The sequence below is a fragment of the Antedon mediterranea genome, chromosome 1, assembly GCF_964355755.1.
Source record: "Antedon mediterranea chromosome 1, ecAntMedi1.1, whole genome shotgun sequence".
NCBI classification, from domain to species: Eukaryota; Metazoa; Echinodermata; class Crinoidea; order Comatulida; family Antedonidae; genus Antedon; species Antedon mediterranea.
Window position 1 is genome coordinate 5,456,374 of NC_092670.1, and position 16,643 is coordinate 5,473,016.

The 16,643-nt window shown below is 32.9% G+C and overlaps 1 protein-coding gene across 1 annotated transcript; it reads right to left on the reverse strand.

Moving 5' to 3' along the window:
- Positions 1-24: 24 nt before the first annotated feature.
- On the reverse strand, positions 25-14,051 carry LOC140054414 (uncharacterized). Its single transcript, XM_072099396.1, has 23 exons — positions 13,802-14,051; positions 12,098-12,165; positions 10,078-10,316; positions 8,193-8,226; positions 7,767-7,862; positions 7,142-7,458; positions 6,951-7,007; positions 6,737-6,833; positions 5,967-6,080; positions 5,735-5,792; positions 5,522-5,633; positions 4,827-4,879; positions 4,308-4,407; positions 4,024-4,127; positions 3,578-3,680; positions 3,333-3,486; positions 3,133-3,208; positions 2,534-2,600; positions 2,233-2,324; positions 1,920-2,040; positions 1,688-1,729; positions 1,396-1,488; positions 25-1,075 (listed from the first exon to the last, which is right to left on the reverse strand). Exons 2-23 carry the CDS (start codon positions 12,138-12,140, stop codon positions 1,019-1,021), a joined length of 2,229 nt encoding a protein of 742 aa, XP_071955497.1. The 5' UTR covers positions 12,141-12,165; positions 13,802-14,051; the 3' UTR covers positions 25-1,018.
- Between the last annotated feature and the right edge of the window lie 2,592 nt (positions 14,052-16,643).

Sequence of the window (16,643 nt, forward strand, 5' to 3'; positions counted from 1 at the left end):
CTTAAATTCTAAACATTTTGTTTTATTCCATAATATAACAACAACATAATAGAACAACAACATAATAGACATACATTTTGTACTATTTACATACAAGTTAAATTTCAATTTTAATACAAATTTGAGTGCCATTCTATATGGAACAAAATTGAACAAAACAAAATTGTACCTAGGACTACTATCGATACAATTGCACCATTGAAAAAGAATGCACCATATGATAAAGAAAACATTTAATTCATGTGCAAAGGCTTTAAAAAATGTCGTGATACGAAGCCTTTGAATAAACTGCTACCCGGCCATATAATGTTTCATTTGCATTAGAAGGATAACAAAAACAAACAAAAATAATGATTTATAGACCGTCTCTAAGTTTTCAAAGATGTAGGCCTATTGTCCCCCCAAAAAATGAAGATAACAGTTTTTTATTTTTTTTAATCTAATTTTTTTTTGTTAAATGAATAACTGTTATAGAAATGGCAAATAAAACACAATTCAGGGAACTGAGAGCCATACTCCTTTACAAAATGGAATGTGTTAATAATTGGAATAATGCACATACAATTAATCTAATCACTTAGATGCCACAATTCCACTCCCCTGAACAATTTCATTGGTATACGATATACAATGTCACATAAAGAAAAAGTTTGTTTTGGGTCAGTGAAAGAAACACACATTATTGTCATAGAAGGCCTTACTGTACTAAACAGTTTGTTTCAATATTCTTGTCATTTAATTGGACGATTGTGGGTCACATTAAGTTGAAATAACTACAGTAGAAGATAAAACGTTATTAGCCTACCTCATGAGTTATTGCCTCATCGAACTACTCATAAAGATTAATTATTTGTATAGTAAATAAAGTATAGTATATAGTAAGTAAACTTAAACTTAGTGTGTCTCGAATGCGAAACTATAATTATTTTGTAGTAATACTATTATTATCGTAATACAATTGGCACTGCAATTCGTAGCACCATGGCGCCTTGATAATCCAGCTTATTCTTCCCGTTATTCATTGATCTGATACATTATCAGCGCTTCCAATTTTGTTTAATGTAAAATTCGAAAGCTGAAAAGATAGTTTGATTACAGGATTTTTAAAAATTACTGTTATTTTATTTATTGATTTAAATGATCATCACGTACATTCATCGTTGTCATCAAATTCGTCATCGTCATCACCAGATCATTTTCGTCACAGTCGTCGTTTACGCAAAATGTATATTTGAAAGATACACGTATTGATATATTATTTCTATTATATTGTTCTAGTAAAACTAAAGAAAAAACTAAAAGGTGTCAACATTTTGTAATATTGTTTGTAATATTAACATCATACAGCACATCACATTTATCATGACGTATCACCACATAGAAAGTTAGACAAACCTTTGATTTTGTATCTCCTGAAGAACGAGTATTCTTTTCATTTGATTTAGTAATTGCTCGCTTTTCTAGAATTCTATCAATGCCATTACGAACCTGTAGAAATGGAAAATTATGATTTTAAAAAAAACACGCTACTCATGTAATGTAAGTTACCACGAAAAGATTGGGATATGAAGATAACAATAATAAATATATACGTAATGCTTATTTGTAGTTTAAAATATGGTTTACGGTATTTTTTGTTTACAAAATACATCGTTTTTCTGATATTGACAAAATGAGCCTGTTTTACCTCCGAGTTTCGAACGCAGTAGAAGACAAATATAAACACACCCTGAAACCAGAAGACGTTAGAAATTGTACGATAAGATAATAATTTCTTGGAAAATTCCATTTTTATTTTAGTTCCTTTCAAGATGAAACAAATTGCTAAAATATATAATGCAATGTAATGGTTGAGGGTACTGCATTACAAGTATGATTATTCCGTATGGGTTTCATACAAATTTCATGTGACATTTTACCTGTAAGCAGTTGAGTATTGTAAAGGCATAGACGCCGATTATATGGAGGTTGGCGAACACTCCGATGACCCACGTCGTACCAAGAATTGGGGTTAACACCATTGCTCCCTTTGCCGCCGCTCTATAAGAAAATCAACACATAAGCCTACAATACATCGTATTTTAGTGTCATTATCATCATAGTGTCATTATTGGAGAAATAAAGTGATAGCCTTTTGATTCGATGAAATTAATATACATTTTTACTGTTCAATACACGTGATTTTACTGTAATTTTGAAAATGATACTTGCACAGTACACTTAAATACTTACACTGTCTGTACAGTTTTGGTTGGTTTTTTGTACCCATCATCAACTGCGTCTACAACAACACACACCACTCTCACCAAGATTAGCATGTTTACCTACAAATAAAAGTGGAATAGCAGAACCGGAACAAATTAAAAGTAAATCATAATTACAGTATGTTGTCGTCGAGTCGAAAAGGGACCATGATTGCAGATAAATTTTGCCACCTTACTTGGCTTATAAATATAAACATTGGCAGAGACGACAAGCGTCGAAACTGTACTCTCGTCCGCCTGTATCACTCCATAAATAATAGTGTACTCACCAGCGTAATAGCTGCCGCTGGACCAAGAAAAGCCCAGATCATGTCATTCTCCCACGAAAGCCAACAGCTAAAAAGAATACAAGCTGCAGTGTTAGTTAATAACTTGTAAGGTTGTTCTTTCAACACGCTTGATATTCAACGATAACGAACTACTGACCACTCAAAAATGAGTCAAAATTTATCGTATGAAGAAAAAGAAATGGAACGCTTGTAAGTTTAAACATAAGTTGAGGTGGTTATTTCTATATAAGCGCCTGACAAACGGATACACTTCGTGGTTCTAAAGATTACTTACTATACTCTGCAGAACTTGGTAGATGGTAGATTTACAACTCATGTTGCAGATCTAAAAACTAATGTTGCAGATCTTAATCTTACTCATTTGCCAGATCTAAAACTAAAGTTGCAGATCAGACACATACACCGAAAGGTCAGTACTGTAAAGAGTTCATTTTTCATTTTTTTCATTTTTTTATTCGAATTCATAAAATAACACAACATAAAAAAAAATACAAAGAATGAATTCAGGGTAACACAAAAAAGTAACCAAAGGTCAAACCAGTTAAACTCTTCCCTGGTCAAACTTATTTCAAGTTTACCTTGCTGCGTCTGGTTCTGGTTTGTACCCATTCCACCATAGCGACGCAGTAATTGCAACTACTACAACAGGAGATCCTTTAAAAATGAGAAACGTAAATTAAATTGATTAAAAAGTTTTTTAGTTCAAACATTAACGGCTGAATTTACCAACGACTTTTACTTCGCGGTGTATATATTACGGCAATAATATAATACAAACCCCATGCTGTTACAACGTAGTATCGAAGGTAACTTTTGCCAGATCTATACACCTTTACGACTAACAGATATAAATGCACCCCTTCCATCAACATCCAACAAAACACTGTGAGCCAGATGTAGTGCATTGCTATTGTAACGCTTTGACACATTACCTGAAAAGGATAAATAAAATAGAAAATAAAATACAATACATTATTATATAATAACAAATATTGAATATACAAATAAAGTAAATATACTCACATCATTCTCTTTAGCTAGTGGAGCAACAAGAAAGATAACCTGAGCCAATATTAGTGACACGACAAAATTCTTGTGTATTGTTATACGAGTTGATTTTAAAGATCTGTAAATACAAGTATGACATGTAAAAAGATACCAAATGGTTTCTAAATCACAAAACTAGAATAATAAGCAAAACGTGAAATGATCTGTAAAAGAGAGATTATGTTAAATAAGTGGCTCGCAGTAATCTAAAAAATAATAATATTAAAAAGTACAATTAAGAACAACCTTCTTGCGTATAAAATTAACTTCTTTTGTTTAAGAATCTCAGTATCAATGTGGTTAAGTTATATATGTTTTGATAATGCAATTTCAGGTAAAAGCTCTTGCTATAACCTTGATGCACCAGGTACGCTAGCAAGGGATGAAGGTGTGAACTAGTTGGTTGTTGGTACTGTACTTACGGAATGCACAACAGAACGAGAATCGTAATGAAAAGAGCAGTCAGCGAGAAAGCACATCCTATATACGTTATTATGCTCAGTGGTTCTACATGTTCATCGGGAATCTATATATGTAATAAAAAGAGAATCAAAGTGTTGGTTTGGCAACTGTGAATGGAGAAGTCTTGTTAAGTCTATGTTGCAAGACTTTCAGCGTTCGTGATGATAATTCAAATTTAATTCTTCAAAACTTTTAACAATACTTCACCCATATGCTTGACAAAGATGCTAATTCTCGTCCTTACATTTTTGGTAACCAATACTGCATACGATGTAGTATGATTACATGCACAATTCACTGCTTGTTCGGATTGTTCAGTTTTGCAACCGTATGTTGACCAATCCCTGAAAAATAAGTCAGTTCAAATGATACCGTTGGATAATCTGTTATCTGAAAATGTTAATATCAAATCAATAGGAACTCTATAGTAAACTATCAAGTGATAATGCTATTTATAATCGTCAAAGTGACAATAAGATCCACAACCACTTCTAACCAACCAATGCCTGTGTTTTGAGTTCTTCATTTCTAATACATATTCAAAGATATTTTGAGGGATAATATTTTATAATAAATAATTCAACTAACTATGAAACCATGAAGTAGTGAATTATTACTCCATGATAAAACATAGGCCTACTAGTAGTAAAATCTGATCTGGTTTGATATAGAAATCCTATACCAGCCTTGAGTGTAGGTTTTGATTAAAGGAATGCAATTTTTACTAATTCGATTAACTAAACGTTGATTATGTATAACTTACTTTTCGTCTTCCTTCCAGAATGCACAAAGGTAATTTTCATTTTCATTAATATTCTAAGAAATAAAAAAAAAGCTGTCAGTAACAACTGAAAACAAAAAGAATGAACAACCGCACACAATAAAAGGAGGCCTACCGTTACCACCAAATTTTTTCATATCCTAAACTCTAACACTCGTTCAGCAGCAAAGCAACACCATGATGGCCAACTTCAGCACCACTTCAACAATAAAGCAACAACATGATGGCCAACTTCAACATCACTTCAACAGTAAAGGAACAACATGATGACCCAACTTCAGCACCACATCAGCAGCAAAGCAACAACATGATTGCCAACTTCAGTACCACATCACCAGCAAAGCAACAACATGATGGCCAACTTCAGCACCACTTCAGCAGCAAAGCAACGACATGATGAACGACTTCAACACCACATCAGCAGCAAAGCAACAACATGATGGTCAATTTCAGCACCACTTCAACAGTAAAGCAACAACATATGGTAACGAACTTGCATACATTGACAAGAGAATCCATACCCAAATAAAACTCAACATCTCGGTAAAAACAAGAACCTCCACATTTTAGCTACAGTACATGCACCAAGATTAAACCCGACGACATAAACTTTATGAAAGGCACCACAACATCAACACGTACATTTTATTAAACGTTACTTTATCTAAATATTATACCTGTTTTATGTTAAGATTAAATTCTATTGGTGTTGACTCCTTAGTTCCATTCACAGAGAAAGAGGCAGCTAACAAATCTGATCCCAGACTCACAGATTCATTCTTACCAAATCTGTAAAAGAAGTGTTTAAGTTTATTGCCTATATGTTTATATGTTTCTTCCAAAAAGTTTTATAATTAAGAGTGGTAAAAAAGTGAAATATTGTTACTTACTTATTAATTTTACTTTTATGTTTAAAGAGTAGAAGCGCAACCACAGAGTTGAGATTTTCTGAATTTAGAAAAGATATTTTTGAAAATAATATTAAATGTGCCAAAAACATTATTATTATAATAACGTATGATACGTAATGCAATTGCATACAGATCAAACTCAGACAATATCAATCTGCTTTTTAGATTAACCAAAATTGATGTAAACTGATTTAAAAAAAATTGTCTTTACCTTTACTGTTATCCATATAAAATTCCGTAAGATTTAGACTAATTTGGTTCTCTTTCTTTGACACATAATCAAAACTTCCATAAAAGAATTTACTAGACCTGTTTATCGAAACCTCTGAAAGAACGATACATTTTGTTCCAAAAATTTAAATTCATAATGATGATATATTGTTGTCATCCACAATGTGAATTGTCTAAACTTCCGTGAACTAGTTTGTCAACTGGTCTACACTTAATAGCAAAATGTCGAAATCTTTTTTGATACACTCATAATTTACTCGAGTTTGCAAGCTAAAGTTTGCTAGTGTATACTAAACCACTAGTACAATTTAAGCATAATATATTTGACTTGATTGACGTAACGTTTAATTATAGTTCAAGTTAAAAAGTTAAGAGCTATTTCCTAGAGCACCTAGTCGTGTAAGTCTTTTACAAAGTTATTTGAAATGTTGTAAATGCTTATGACAAGTACCAATCATGGTGAAGTAACATAACACTGGTAAAGTACTTCTCTTCTCAAAGAAGTCAATTACTATATTATTATTAATATTGTTATTGTTAAGAATATACAGTATCATTATCGTTTGTTTTTGAAGTACTGTATTCAAAATAGCAAGGAACATGCAATATTGGCATGTAATTAGATGATGCTAACTAACAACATGAAGTATTTGATGCTTAAGAAACTACTAAATCTACAGTAATTGTTGTGTGTGCGTGTGTGTTTTTAGTGCAATATTTGAAAATAATATGATTGGGCAATTGGCTTACCAAGAAACTCTAAGTTCAAGTACATGGAATCATTTTCCAAAATTCCGCCTAAGTTTAATGCATACTTTTCACATTGTTTGATTATTTGGTAGATTTCCTGAAAATAAAAATTGCATGTACAGTATTAATTCGTTCTACAGCATAGATCATAACATTATATGCATTTTATAATAATTGTGTTTCTTTCAGATCAGATAAGTTTTTTTTTTCTTACCTCAGAAGAACGAACTTTTGCTTCTGTCACAAAATCATTACATCTTTGAAATACAACCTGAAACATAATTTGTAGACATACGTATGAGTAATTCATTTGACAATATTTAAATACAAGTTTTATTTGTACCATTAAAAAGATGTTATGCACAGGATAATGCAGAATTGTAAAAAACCTATTGAAGACATTACCATAGGATCGGAATTTTGAATATAGTCTGTCTCTCCCTCTATCCATTCCCTCAATGCGTCAGTAGTTTCCACGGCTTCTGTCGGTATCTGTGGTACTGGTGTGGCCAGAGAAGTAACTTTGGCGGAAACCACGAATAATGTGGTTGGTATTTTTGGCTTTGTGGTTGTTAGCGTTGCAGTAGTGCTAGGGTCGTCATCACTGCTGCTGCTGCTACTGCTGCTACTGCTACTTTTACTGTCTTTGCTGCTACTGCTGTTGCTACTTTTGCTACCTTGACCCATTTTTGGCATTCGCTTCGTTCTCGTGTGTATATTTTCTAAAAAACAATTGACCATACAGTTTATTAAAATTTCCTGACGGGAATGCACAACTCAAGAAAGGAATGAAACTATTATGAATTGGTCCATTTAAATGGACGCTCGAATGTTTTAGGAACGTACATAAAGGACATTCCATTATGCTTTAAAATTGATAGAACGTAGAAATAGTATGTTTAAGTAATTCAGCAAAAACCCTCTTGTATCTATTATAGACGATTAACAAAAGTTTATAGGTCTAATGTAAATGTCCAAAGAAAATATAAGTTGAATCAGTGACACGAATATACGGGAAGCAAAGTCTTACCTGGCCGTTTACATATAATATATGCACCTGCACATTTCAACAAATCAGTTTTGTCACTGGAAACGGAGATGCACTTCGGTTGCTTAATGGATGAACCTTAAATGAACAACACATCCCATCAAGATTAATGTACATTTGCTATTTCAAAGGATGAACTTGTCATTCCCCAAGGTGCGGTTCAAAGAGTCTTCTTAAAATGTTCATTATAATACTAATCTTTTTCTTATTATTAGGCCTAATTATATTCCATCATCAATATCAATATTTAGTTTTTATATATAGGCCTATACCCTCCCTTAAAGCGAACTTTGTAGATGACAAAAAAGCTTCACAAATTATGTTTTTTAGTTTATGTGCAGATGACGATGATGATAAATAATAGCCAGAAAGGGTTATTATTTTATTATGTTTTCTTGTAAAACTTACCCTGTTTTGCATGAAGCCAAAAATTACACGGATTCTGTTAAAAGAAATAGAAATAAAAATGAATACAATTGGAGATGTTATACGTTCAAATACCGTTCTCGTCTGATCACACACGTTAAGCAACGTTGGAGACAGTAGATCTTGAATGGGAGATCATATGATAATATCAGGTGCTTTAGACCTTTCAACGAGATACATGACGTCATGCCGGACTAGTATGTGATATGCATGGGTTCGAGACCTATCTGTGCCATATTGCGTGTATCCGTAGGAAAAATACTTTACTCTCATTGCTTCGCCCTTCGACTATTAAACAAGGCCAACAGCCATTAAGTCGCGTGCTACAATGCATAGTGATACCGGACCGACAGACAGACCGACAGACCGACAGACAGACCGACCGACAGACAGACAGACCGACCGACCGACCGACATAGTGAACTATACTGACCGAAATTACTGATAATTACTATAATGTTTAAAAATGTTGAAATGTTTAAAAACATTTATATTTTTTTAATTTACACGTGCGTAGCCTGTCACTTTTGACGTGCTCGTATAACGTAATTTCGAGTTGAAAAGTAAGTCAAGAAAACAGAAATCGGGCAAAAATAGTGCGCAATAACATTTAACACGCAGTGCGCGCGCAAAAATATGCGCACTCATGGCAATTTTGTAAACGCTTAAAATTGCCTGAAACGTACTCTTATTTCATCGAAAATAAATTTTGAAAATTTTAAGCGCGCGTACGCATGCGTTACATGCGCTACGCACGTAATTGTATTGCCATATGATGATTTATGCCCTGAAATTTATGAGTACCAAATTTTCTTTAATTGTGATTCATGGTTGTGAAGTTATGATTACAAACGTGATTTCGTTAAATCGTGCGTAGACCGCGTAATTTTTTATTGCGCACCGTGAAAACATAACCACATTGATTCCTGGCCATAAGGAATATACTGTGAAAAATTGACCTAGCTAGATTAAACTGATATCAAGATAAGGTCAGAAAGCGATAAAACGCATAGTGATACCGGACCGACAGACCGACAGACAGACAGACAGACAGACCGACAGACAGACCGACCAACCGACCGACATAGTGAACTATAGAGTCGCTTCCACGCGACTAAAAATTAGTAGAGTTGGTTGTAGAGCCGACGGTAAATGTGCAAAGAGTCACAAATGTTGTTGTTTGCACATTTCACGGATCAACATTAAGGGTATCTTTTCCTAGTGTGCTGTGGGGTTTCAGGTCTTGTCAGTCAAGTCAAGTATCATTTATTATCATTTGTTTTAGGAAAAACATAGAAATTCTGTTTGCTCTGTTGGCGGAGCACAATATCCATCGGACACAACACGAACTCAAAAACAAAAACATTACAAAAAAAAGTGTCTACATCATATTTAAGGCTCTAATAGATCCTGGAAAGAAACTATTTGTAAATCGTGCCTTATTGGCCTTAATAGAACGAAATCGCCGACCGCTGCGCATCAACTGGAACATACTAGAGGCCGGATGAAATTGATCATCTTTGATAGCCACTGCCTTTTTCAGAAGACGATCCGAAAATATGTTCTCCAAAGGCAGTTGTGCAGATCCAATTATACGCAAAACTTACACAAAAAATGATGGTTATAATGATTGTGATAGCGATGATGGGGATGTTGAGGAGGATGATATAGATGATTTTATTACATATCTTAATGTAACTTTGACCATGAACATTATAGGTCCATGTTTCTGTACAGTACATTACTTCGATATGTTTCATCTGTTGATGGACGACTATGTACCATTAATATAAAAAGAGTGGTCCTATCTCACAATTTTTGTTTAGTAGGTATATAACAGATTATTATTGTCTGAACATTGTGCTACCTTATCCATACAATTTATCTGGTTCCTTTTATCGCCAATTTCATCACCGGCGGTTACTTTCAAAACCTCCAACAGATGTTTGCTGTCCCCAATTACTACCAGTTCAGAATATTTAAAATTCCTACTGCATACTAATTGTGTATCTTGTAAGTTTCTGCTTGTTGTATATACCAGCCTATAACACGTTCCATTATGATGTTTCCATCCAAATGAACACGTCGCACCTACTGGTGTAAACCCTTGTGGAAAAGAGATTAGTGTTGTTATTTGGCCCAGCTACTATTATTGTTTTGTCTTTTGTGGCATCTTCCAACTTTTTATTATCAGACCAAACATGTTACATTAGAATAAATACTTTAATTTACATACAGAAAATAGTGTCGCAGACATTACATTCGGTCACAGAAAAAAATTAAACGATTAATTAAGAGAATTATCAGTTTGATTATTGGCAAAATTATTACACATCTTTTTATTTGTTTAGTTTTTACAATATTTTTCAAAAGATCATACATGTATAATCCCATATTTAATATAAAAAAAAAACACAATGTAAGACTTTAAAAATGTGGAAATTAAAAGATCAATTTGCAAGTGTTTGTAAATGTTATATTAGATCCGGTAATATTTTGAAACATATTTTGTTTCATTGCCAAATTCCTTCATTGTAAGTTATTATAATAAAAGGAAGCAACACAACGCTTGTATATTCTTTCACACTGAGCAGGTTGAAACAACGCAATAGTGCGTAAAGATAATACAGCCTCTCCTATTTGGTGGCTAAATATTTCTTTTAATATTTCTTACCCATTCATTGTTGACGTTCTTTGGTAGATTTGATTTTTTAAAAAGAAAAAACCTTCAACAGACAAACAAAATTTTTTTTTGATATAGTTTTCCTAGATCCAGGTTAATCTCCCGACCTCTATATCCGTGTTAATCGAACTTCCTATTTACCTATAATATAAAATACATTTGGAGGTCCGCGACCCATCCTATTCATAACAACAATACTTGCTGTTTCCAAAGTGTTTTTAGTGTTCATAATACCAGAACTGTATTTTACAGTTTTCGAGGTTAGGTTAGTTACATATACCTTGTTATATTTCCTAACTAACAGTTTATTGTTTATCTCTTTCCGTTAAAATTCTGTTGTTTGTCAGTCTGGTTTTTAGAATTCATGTATTTGGGATTAGGACTATGAATTATTTGTGTTACTAAGACCAAAATAAATATGCTAACGATATCATATGTAGAAATTATATTAATTATAGGCGCTGGTAAATAAAACATACTGTCTGACATTATTAATCATCAAAACTCGCTTATTACCTCGAAATTATCTCCCGAGGTTAATTTACAAAATGTGGAAATCAAATCAATAGCAATATATGAATAGAGAATGTGAATATTAGCGTGATAAATTTTCAATGGCGTCTAATTAATTTAGTGCGCATTGATATTTGGATACTCACAACAAGTATTATGGTATAGTATCTAACAATACCATGACCAAGTGGATACTGTACATTTTTATAAATAAATAATGATAATTGGCCTAGGTCTACTAATGATTACAGATCCCATGGTCAATGGTTACCAACATCTAAAGCATATACAGTACGGCAAAACTTTACTGCAATCGACATTTTTTTGAGATTCTATTTTTACTTTCGTTCGACATTTCTGGGCGACCATCTCGTCTACGTGCAGATCACATAGAGGTCAAGCTACATTTTCCCAACGCACACATGCTTTGTCACGCATCCCTACAAACTATTCGTCGATTTAAACACACCTTCATAATTCACTTACTTAGCCCTGTAGTCCGGGATAACCCAAACTTTTGATTAGATTATACAATGATGTTGCCATAATATTGGGAAGCTGTTCATTTATCACACCAGTGTCCATCTCTGGTTGTCAATATGTAGGCCTAAGTAGGCCTACCTCTTACAGGTCACTATTGCTAATTTCAAGTATTGATAGTATATACAAAAATATGTCTACAAAAACTTACCAATGATTGCTATTCCAATCATTATTCTAACCAATGAAGTCATTGTGGTTCTGCCTTTGTACTGTGATCTGCAAATAGAATTAACGACATGGTATTACATAATATCATAATTACGATGCTTTATATATTAAATTTGACCTCGACCCATACTAAAAGTCAAAATAACTTCACTCTCTGAAAATGCCAAAACACAACGCACACTCATTCATTGTCATTTACCCGCTTTTTCTTTTTACATTTTTAATTGATCTAGTCTAATAACTGTTGGAGCGTATCTATAGATAAGAAAGTAATATTTGAATTTTAAAATGTTGACCAGAATAACATTACTGTTATGCTGCTAGTGGCGCCTCGTACCCATACATGAGTTTTCTAGATTGGTTTCTTCTTCTAAACTGTTAATGTTGACTGTCTTATCGCCAGTTTATTTTTATGCTTTTTATTTTTTTTATAAAATATTTCTGATTGGGTGATAACTTTTGAAATGATGATGTTTATAATTATATCATGTACTTTTCTTTTCGGTTTTTATTACGATGATATTATTATAATTGTTTCGGACTTAGGCCTACTTTTGTTGCGTATTTGTTTATACCTAGTTAAAAGATCTTCGACATAATAAAACTCATCCTTAGTTTCTAGTTGAAATATCTTTACTTATATTGTTGATCCCGTGGCTCTATATTGAAATATTCTATTAAAACTAGATCCTATTTTTAGTTTATCATGGGAACAGATAATAATGGACAATCAAATTGTTGATTTTCCAACCGTTTTCCATCTTAAATTAATACGGTAATCGTTAAGTTCCTTAAATTATCTTCGTTTTTGAATATTCAAGTGTTCCCAAAATGCCCGGCCGGCAATTATCTTAACTTGAACCAGCGTTTTAATGACCAATAAAGGAAATAAGGTTAAACCCGTAGTTAATTTAATTAGTCAATAGTTTAATAATTTCTAAAAATACAATAATTATACTAGCTTTATGTAAACATAAACAGTTGAATAATGTTTTATGAATATTCATACAATTTCAGTCACCTCTAATGGAATTATTTCTTACGCTATGCCATAACAGTTATCCTCTGCTATACCATAACAGTTATAATTATTTAATTTCTGTATGATTTTGTTAATTTTAAATCATAATGTATTGTGTGTATTATGGAAAGCAATAAATATTACAAATAAACAAACAAATCACTAGTAGACATACAGATCTAGATACAGTAATCCTATACTATCGTACATCCAGTATTACACCAGTCAAACTCGTTTTTCGTTTCTATATTTCTATAATGTTATGACACAAAGGAAGCAATTCAAGCATTAAGGAAACCGAAATCAAACCACGATCAACAATTAATATTTTACCAGCCTCATATTCCCAAAAAGAAAGTCGGTCAGTTGTCTTAATTCTATTTTCTCAGTTCATTGTAGTATCTTACATGTATCTCTCACATAGGCTTTAGTGAATGGATTGGATAAGAAAATAAAGATTGTTCAGATATAAAATCATTCAACAACAAGCAGCCAAGAAATCAAAACGAAATGTATTATGAACCATAACTCGGGATCAAAATACTTATATAGATAAAGATAATCGCATCGATTATATTTATTTAATAGGCATAGCCTAATTAAGGATTTAGTTAATTCAACTGATCAGGTCATAAAGTGAACACTTGTTACACAATGTCTTACCTTAATTAAATGTTGTGAAGTGCATTTAAAACTTGAATTATTCCATTATATCTAATTCACTATTTCAGTTGATATGACGCTTGGTTATATTGTTATTAGTAACACAATGATATTGATCACACGTTCCTAGATTCTTCTGAATTTTGCACACCGCTAACTTAAATAATGCAATTTGTAGACTGATAACAAGCCCATGGACTCGCCATAGTTACGACCAATCAGGACGTGTCTTGCGCTTTCGTCAAGTCAGATCTCTCGAGTAGGCCACTGACGTCGAAATAACAGATTAAAAAGCAACCAATTTTGAAAATTAACAAAACTGAAACTGGTGTATTACATAAATTCAATGGTTTATTCCGTGTATATCTGTTTTGAAATTAAAACGTCTGGATTAATGAACAATTGGTTTTTTGAAATTCATCTCCCAAATCCTTGAAAAAAGGGATAGAGAATTAAATAGTATATAAATGCGTGGAGGAATTTGATCAAATAATGCAGTCTCACGATTACGATTAAACAAAAGTCACTGTCAAACAATACATTTCATTATTACATTTAGTTATCTTATTGGTGTTGCTGCTATAATTGAATCAATGCAATCGACAACAGGACACTGAGCTCCCTTGCTAAGATAGGAACTCATAACAATCCTTTGATCTTATGTATGTATAGTACTGTACTATAAGGTACATATTCTCCGGGGGCGCGCAGTGTATGTTAAGGGGGCGTGGAACTGATCGTTTCGCAGCCACAGATTAACCCTTTGATCTCCGAAGCTCAGCATCCTGTTGTTAGATTTCCTTGATTGTATTGTCTTGTTATAGGCCTATTATATTTATATCTCTGTATGCAAGTCACATAAATACATTTAAAAAATCGTCCATCGTATAAACTTCGACAGAATTCAAGTATATTTAAAAAAAAGATAGCCTACCGTGTGGGTCAATACGACCATTCGGATAATAGATCGGATACAGTTAATTGGATTGGAAAAACGCAGGTGAAATATAAATTGTTTTCATGCCTATCCTTTTGATGACGTTTTCATTTAAAATATGGATCCATTAATACAACAGTAATTAATTAAATAAATTGAAGATGAGCTCCATTCCAAAAAAGTAAACAATAATGTAATGCACAACACTGAGTCTTAAGTTGAAGATGTTCTTGAGAGAGATAATTGTCCTATCTTGGTATTTCCAGCCGACCAAACACGCCCCGACATTAAACCATATTTACCCTATGAAGATCTGACCGCCCACAATTTCAGATATGTGCATTTTGTGCAGTATAGGCCTATTCCCTGTCTTTTTTTAAAATTTTTGTTTATTGAAATTAACATATATTTGTTTATATAAAATCTCGAATTGTACACATTACATGAAGTTGTAGACGTGACAATGAATTTTATTTTACTACTAACGAAATCAAGAAAATGTTATGGTTTAACTCATTTCTCTGAAGAAAGAAGATCAAGATCATTATTGCATGTTTTAAAAAAAATTACAATTTATAATATAAATGCGAATTAATGACATTGACCTAGTGCTGTATGTATTTATTTCTTTCTTTTACGTCAGACGTCCCTGAAGTCAATATATACGGATGTCCGCAGTATGATGTTTTGTTGAATGGCCTTCTTTGGAGTTCAATAAACAAAACCATCCTAGTTATAGATAGAATCACTATCTTCAAATCTACGGGGCGCCGTCTGGGACATTTATACAAAGACAAAATAATTGTTTGTTAACACAAAAAATTATGTTATCTTAAATTTAAATTCATTACTTTGTCCACATAATATTGATTCTATCGTTAAAACGTTATCCTGTTAATACAATTTTATTTATTTATTTGAACCATATTATGCGTTTTAATGTCATTACTTAAATTATACTTCAGTACGGTATTGAACTAAGCCTACTTTGTTATCGTATCGTGCTATACGTTATAGTAAAAAAAAGAAGAAATACGCATAATTTCCAAGTTTTGAAAAACAATGGCAGCTAGGTAATGTCTGCTATAGCTTAACGTAATTGACATGATGAACAGTTGATTGAGCTTTCTGAAGAGTTGCGATCATATACTGTTTTCATTGTGTTCGCTTGTCGCTTCACATTTACTTTAAGGCTTCATTTGCATGACACCTGACTATTATTGTACCACGTAACAGTACTGAGATAGCGTCGGGCGTAGTTTTTAGGTCGTCGCGAGAAATGTTTACATGTTTAATTTTCTCCCGACGAGACGACTCATTGGGCATCGTCTAGTCTGGGCTCCAGACGGAGTTTTTTCTTAATATTAGTAAAAATATAAATATTTTTGCACATATGGCGTTTCATACGTGTATTACTTGAGTTTGGATACTCCGTCTGGGGAAACACGCAAAAGTCACGTGGTTTGACACCAAGAATTCTTGGTGCATAGATTATCCGGTTGACTAGTTTCAGCTGCATGCGATTGGCTACTCACTCGTACACTGTTTTTTAAAACATAAAATAATAATAATAAAAATATTAAAATATTCATATTTCAGAATTTCAAAGACTCAACAACTAAGATGGTACGCATGCGCTATGTTACGTTTAGACTGTGTACTTTGGGTACATTGATGAAAGTTTCTGAAGGCTAGAAAGGATTTTATATGGATCTTTTAATCAGGGAGATGTAATTTACATCTCCCTGATTTAATATTACGCGGAGATAATTTGATTTAATTCCCACCCAGACCTGTCCTGTTCTGTGTAGTGGTGTAGCCCTGTTGTGTGTGAATCCTGTTGTGTGCCGGTGGTGGTATTATGTAGGCCTACCTTATTGGCGTTTTATTTGACAGGTCATACGT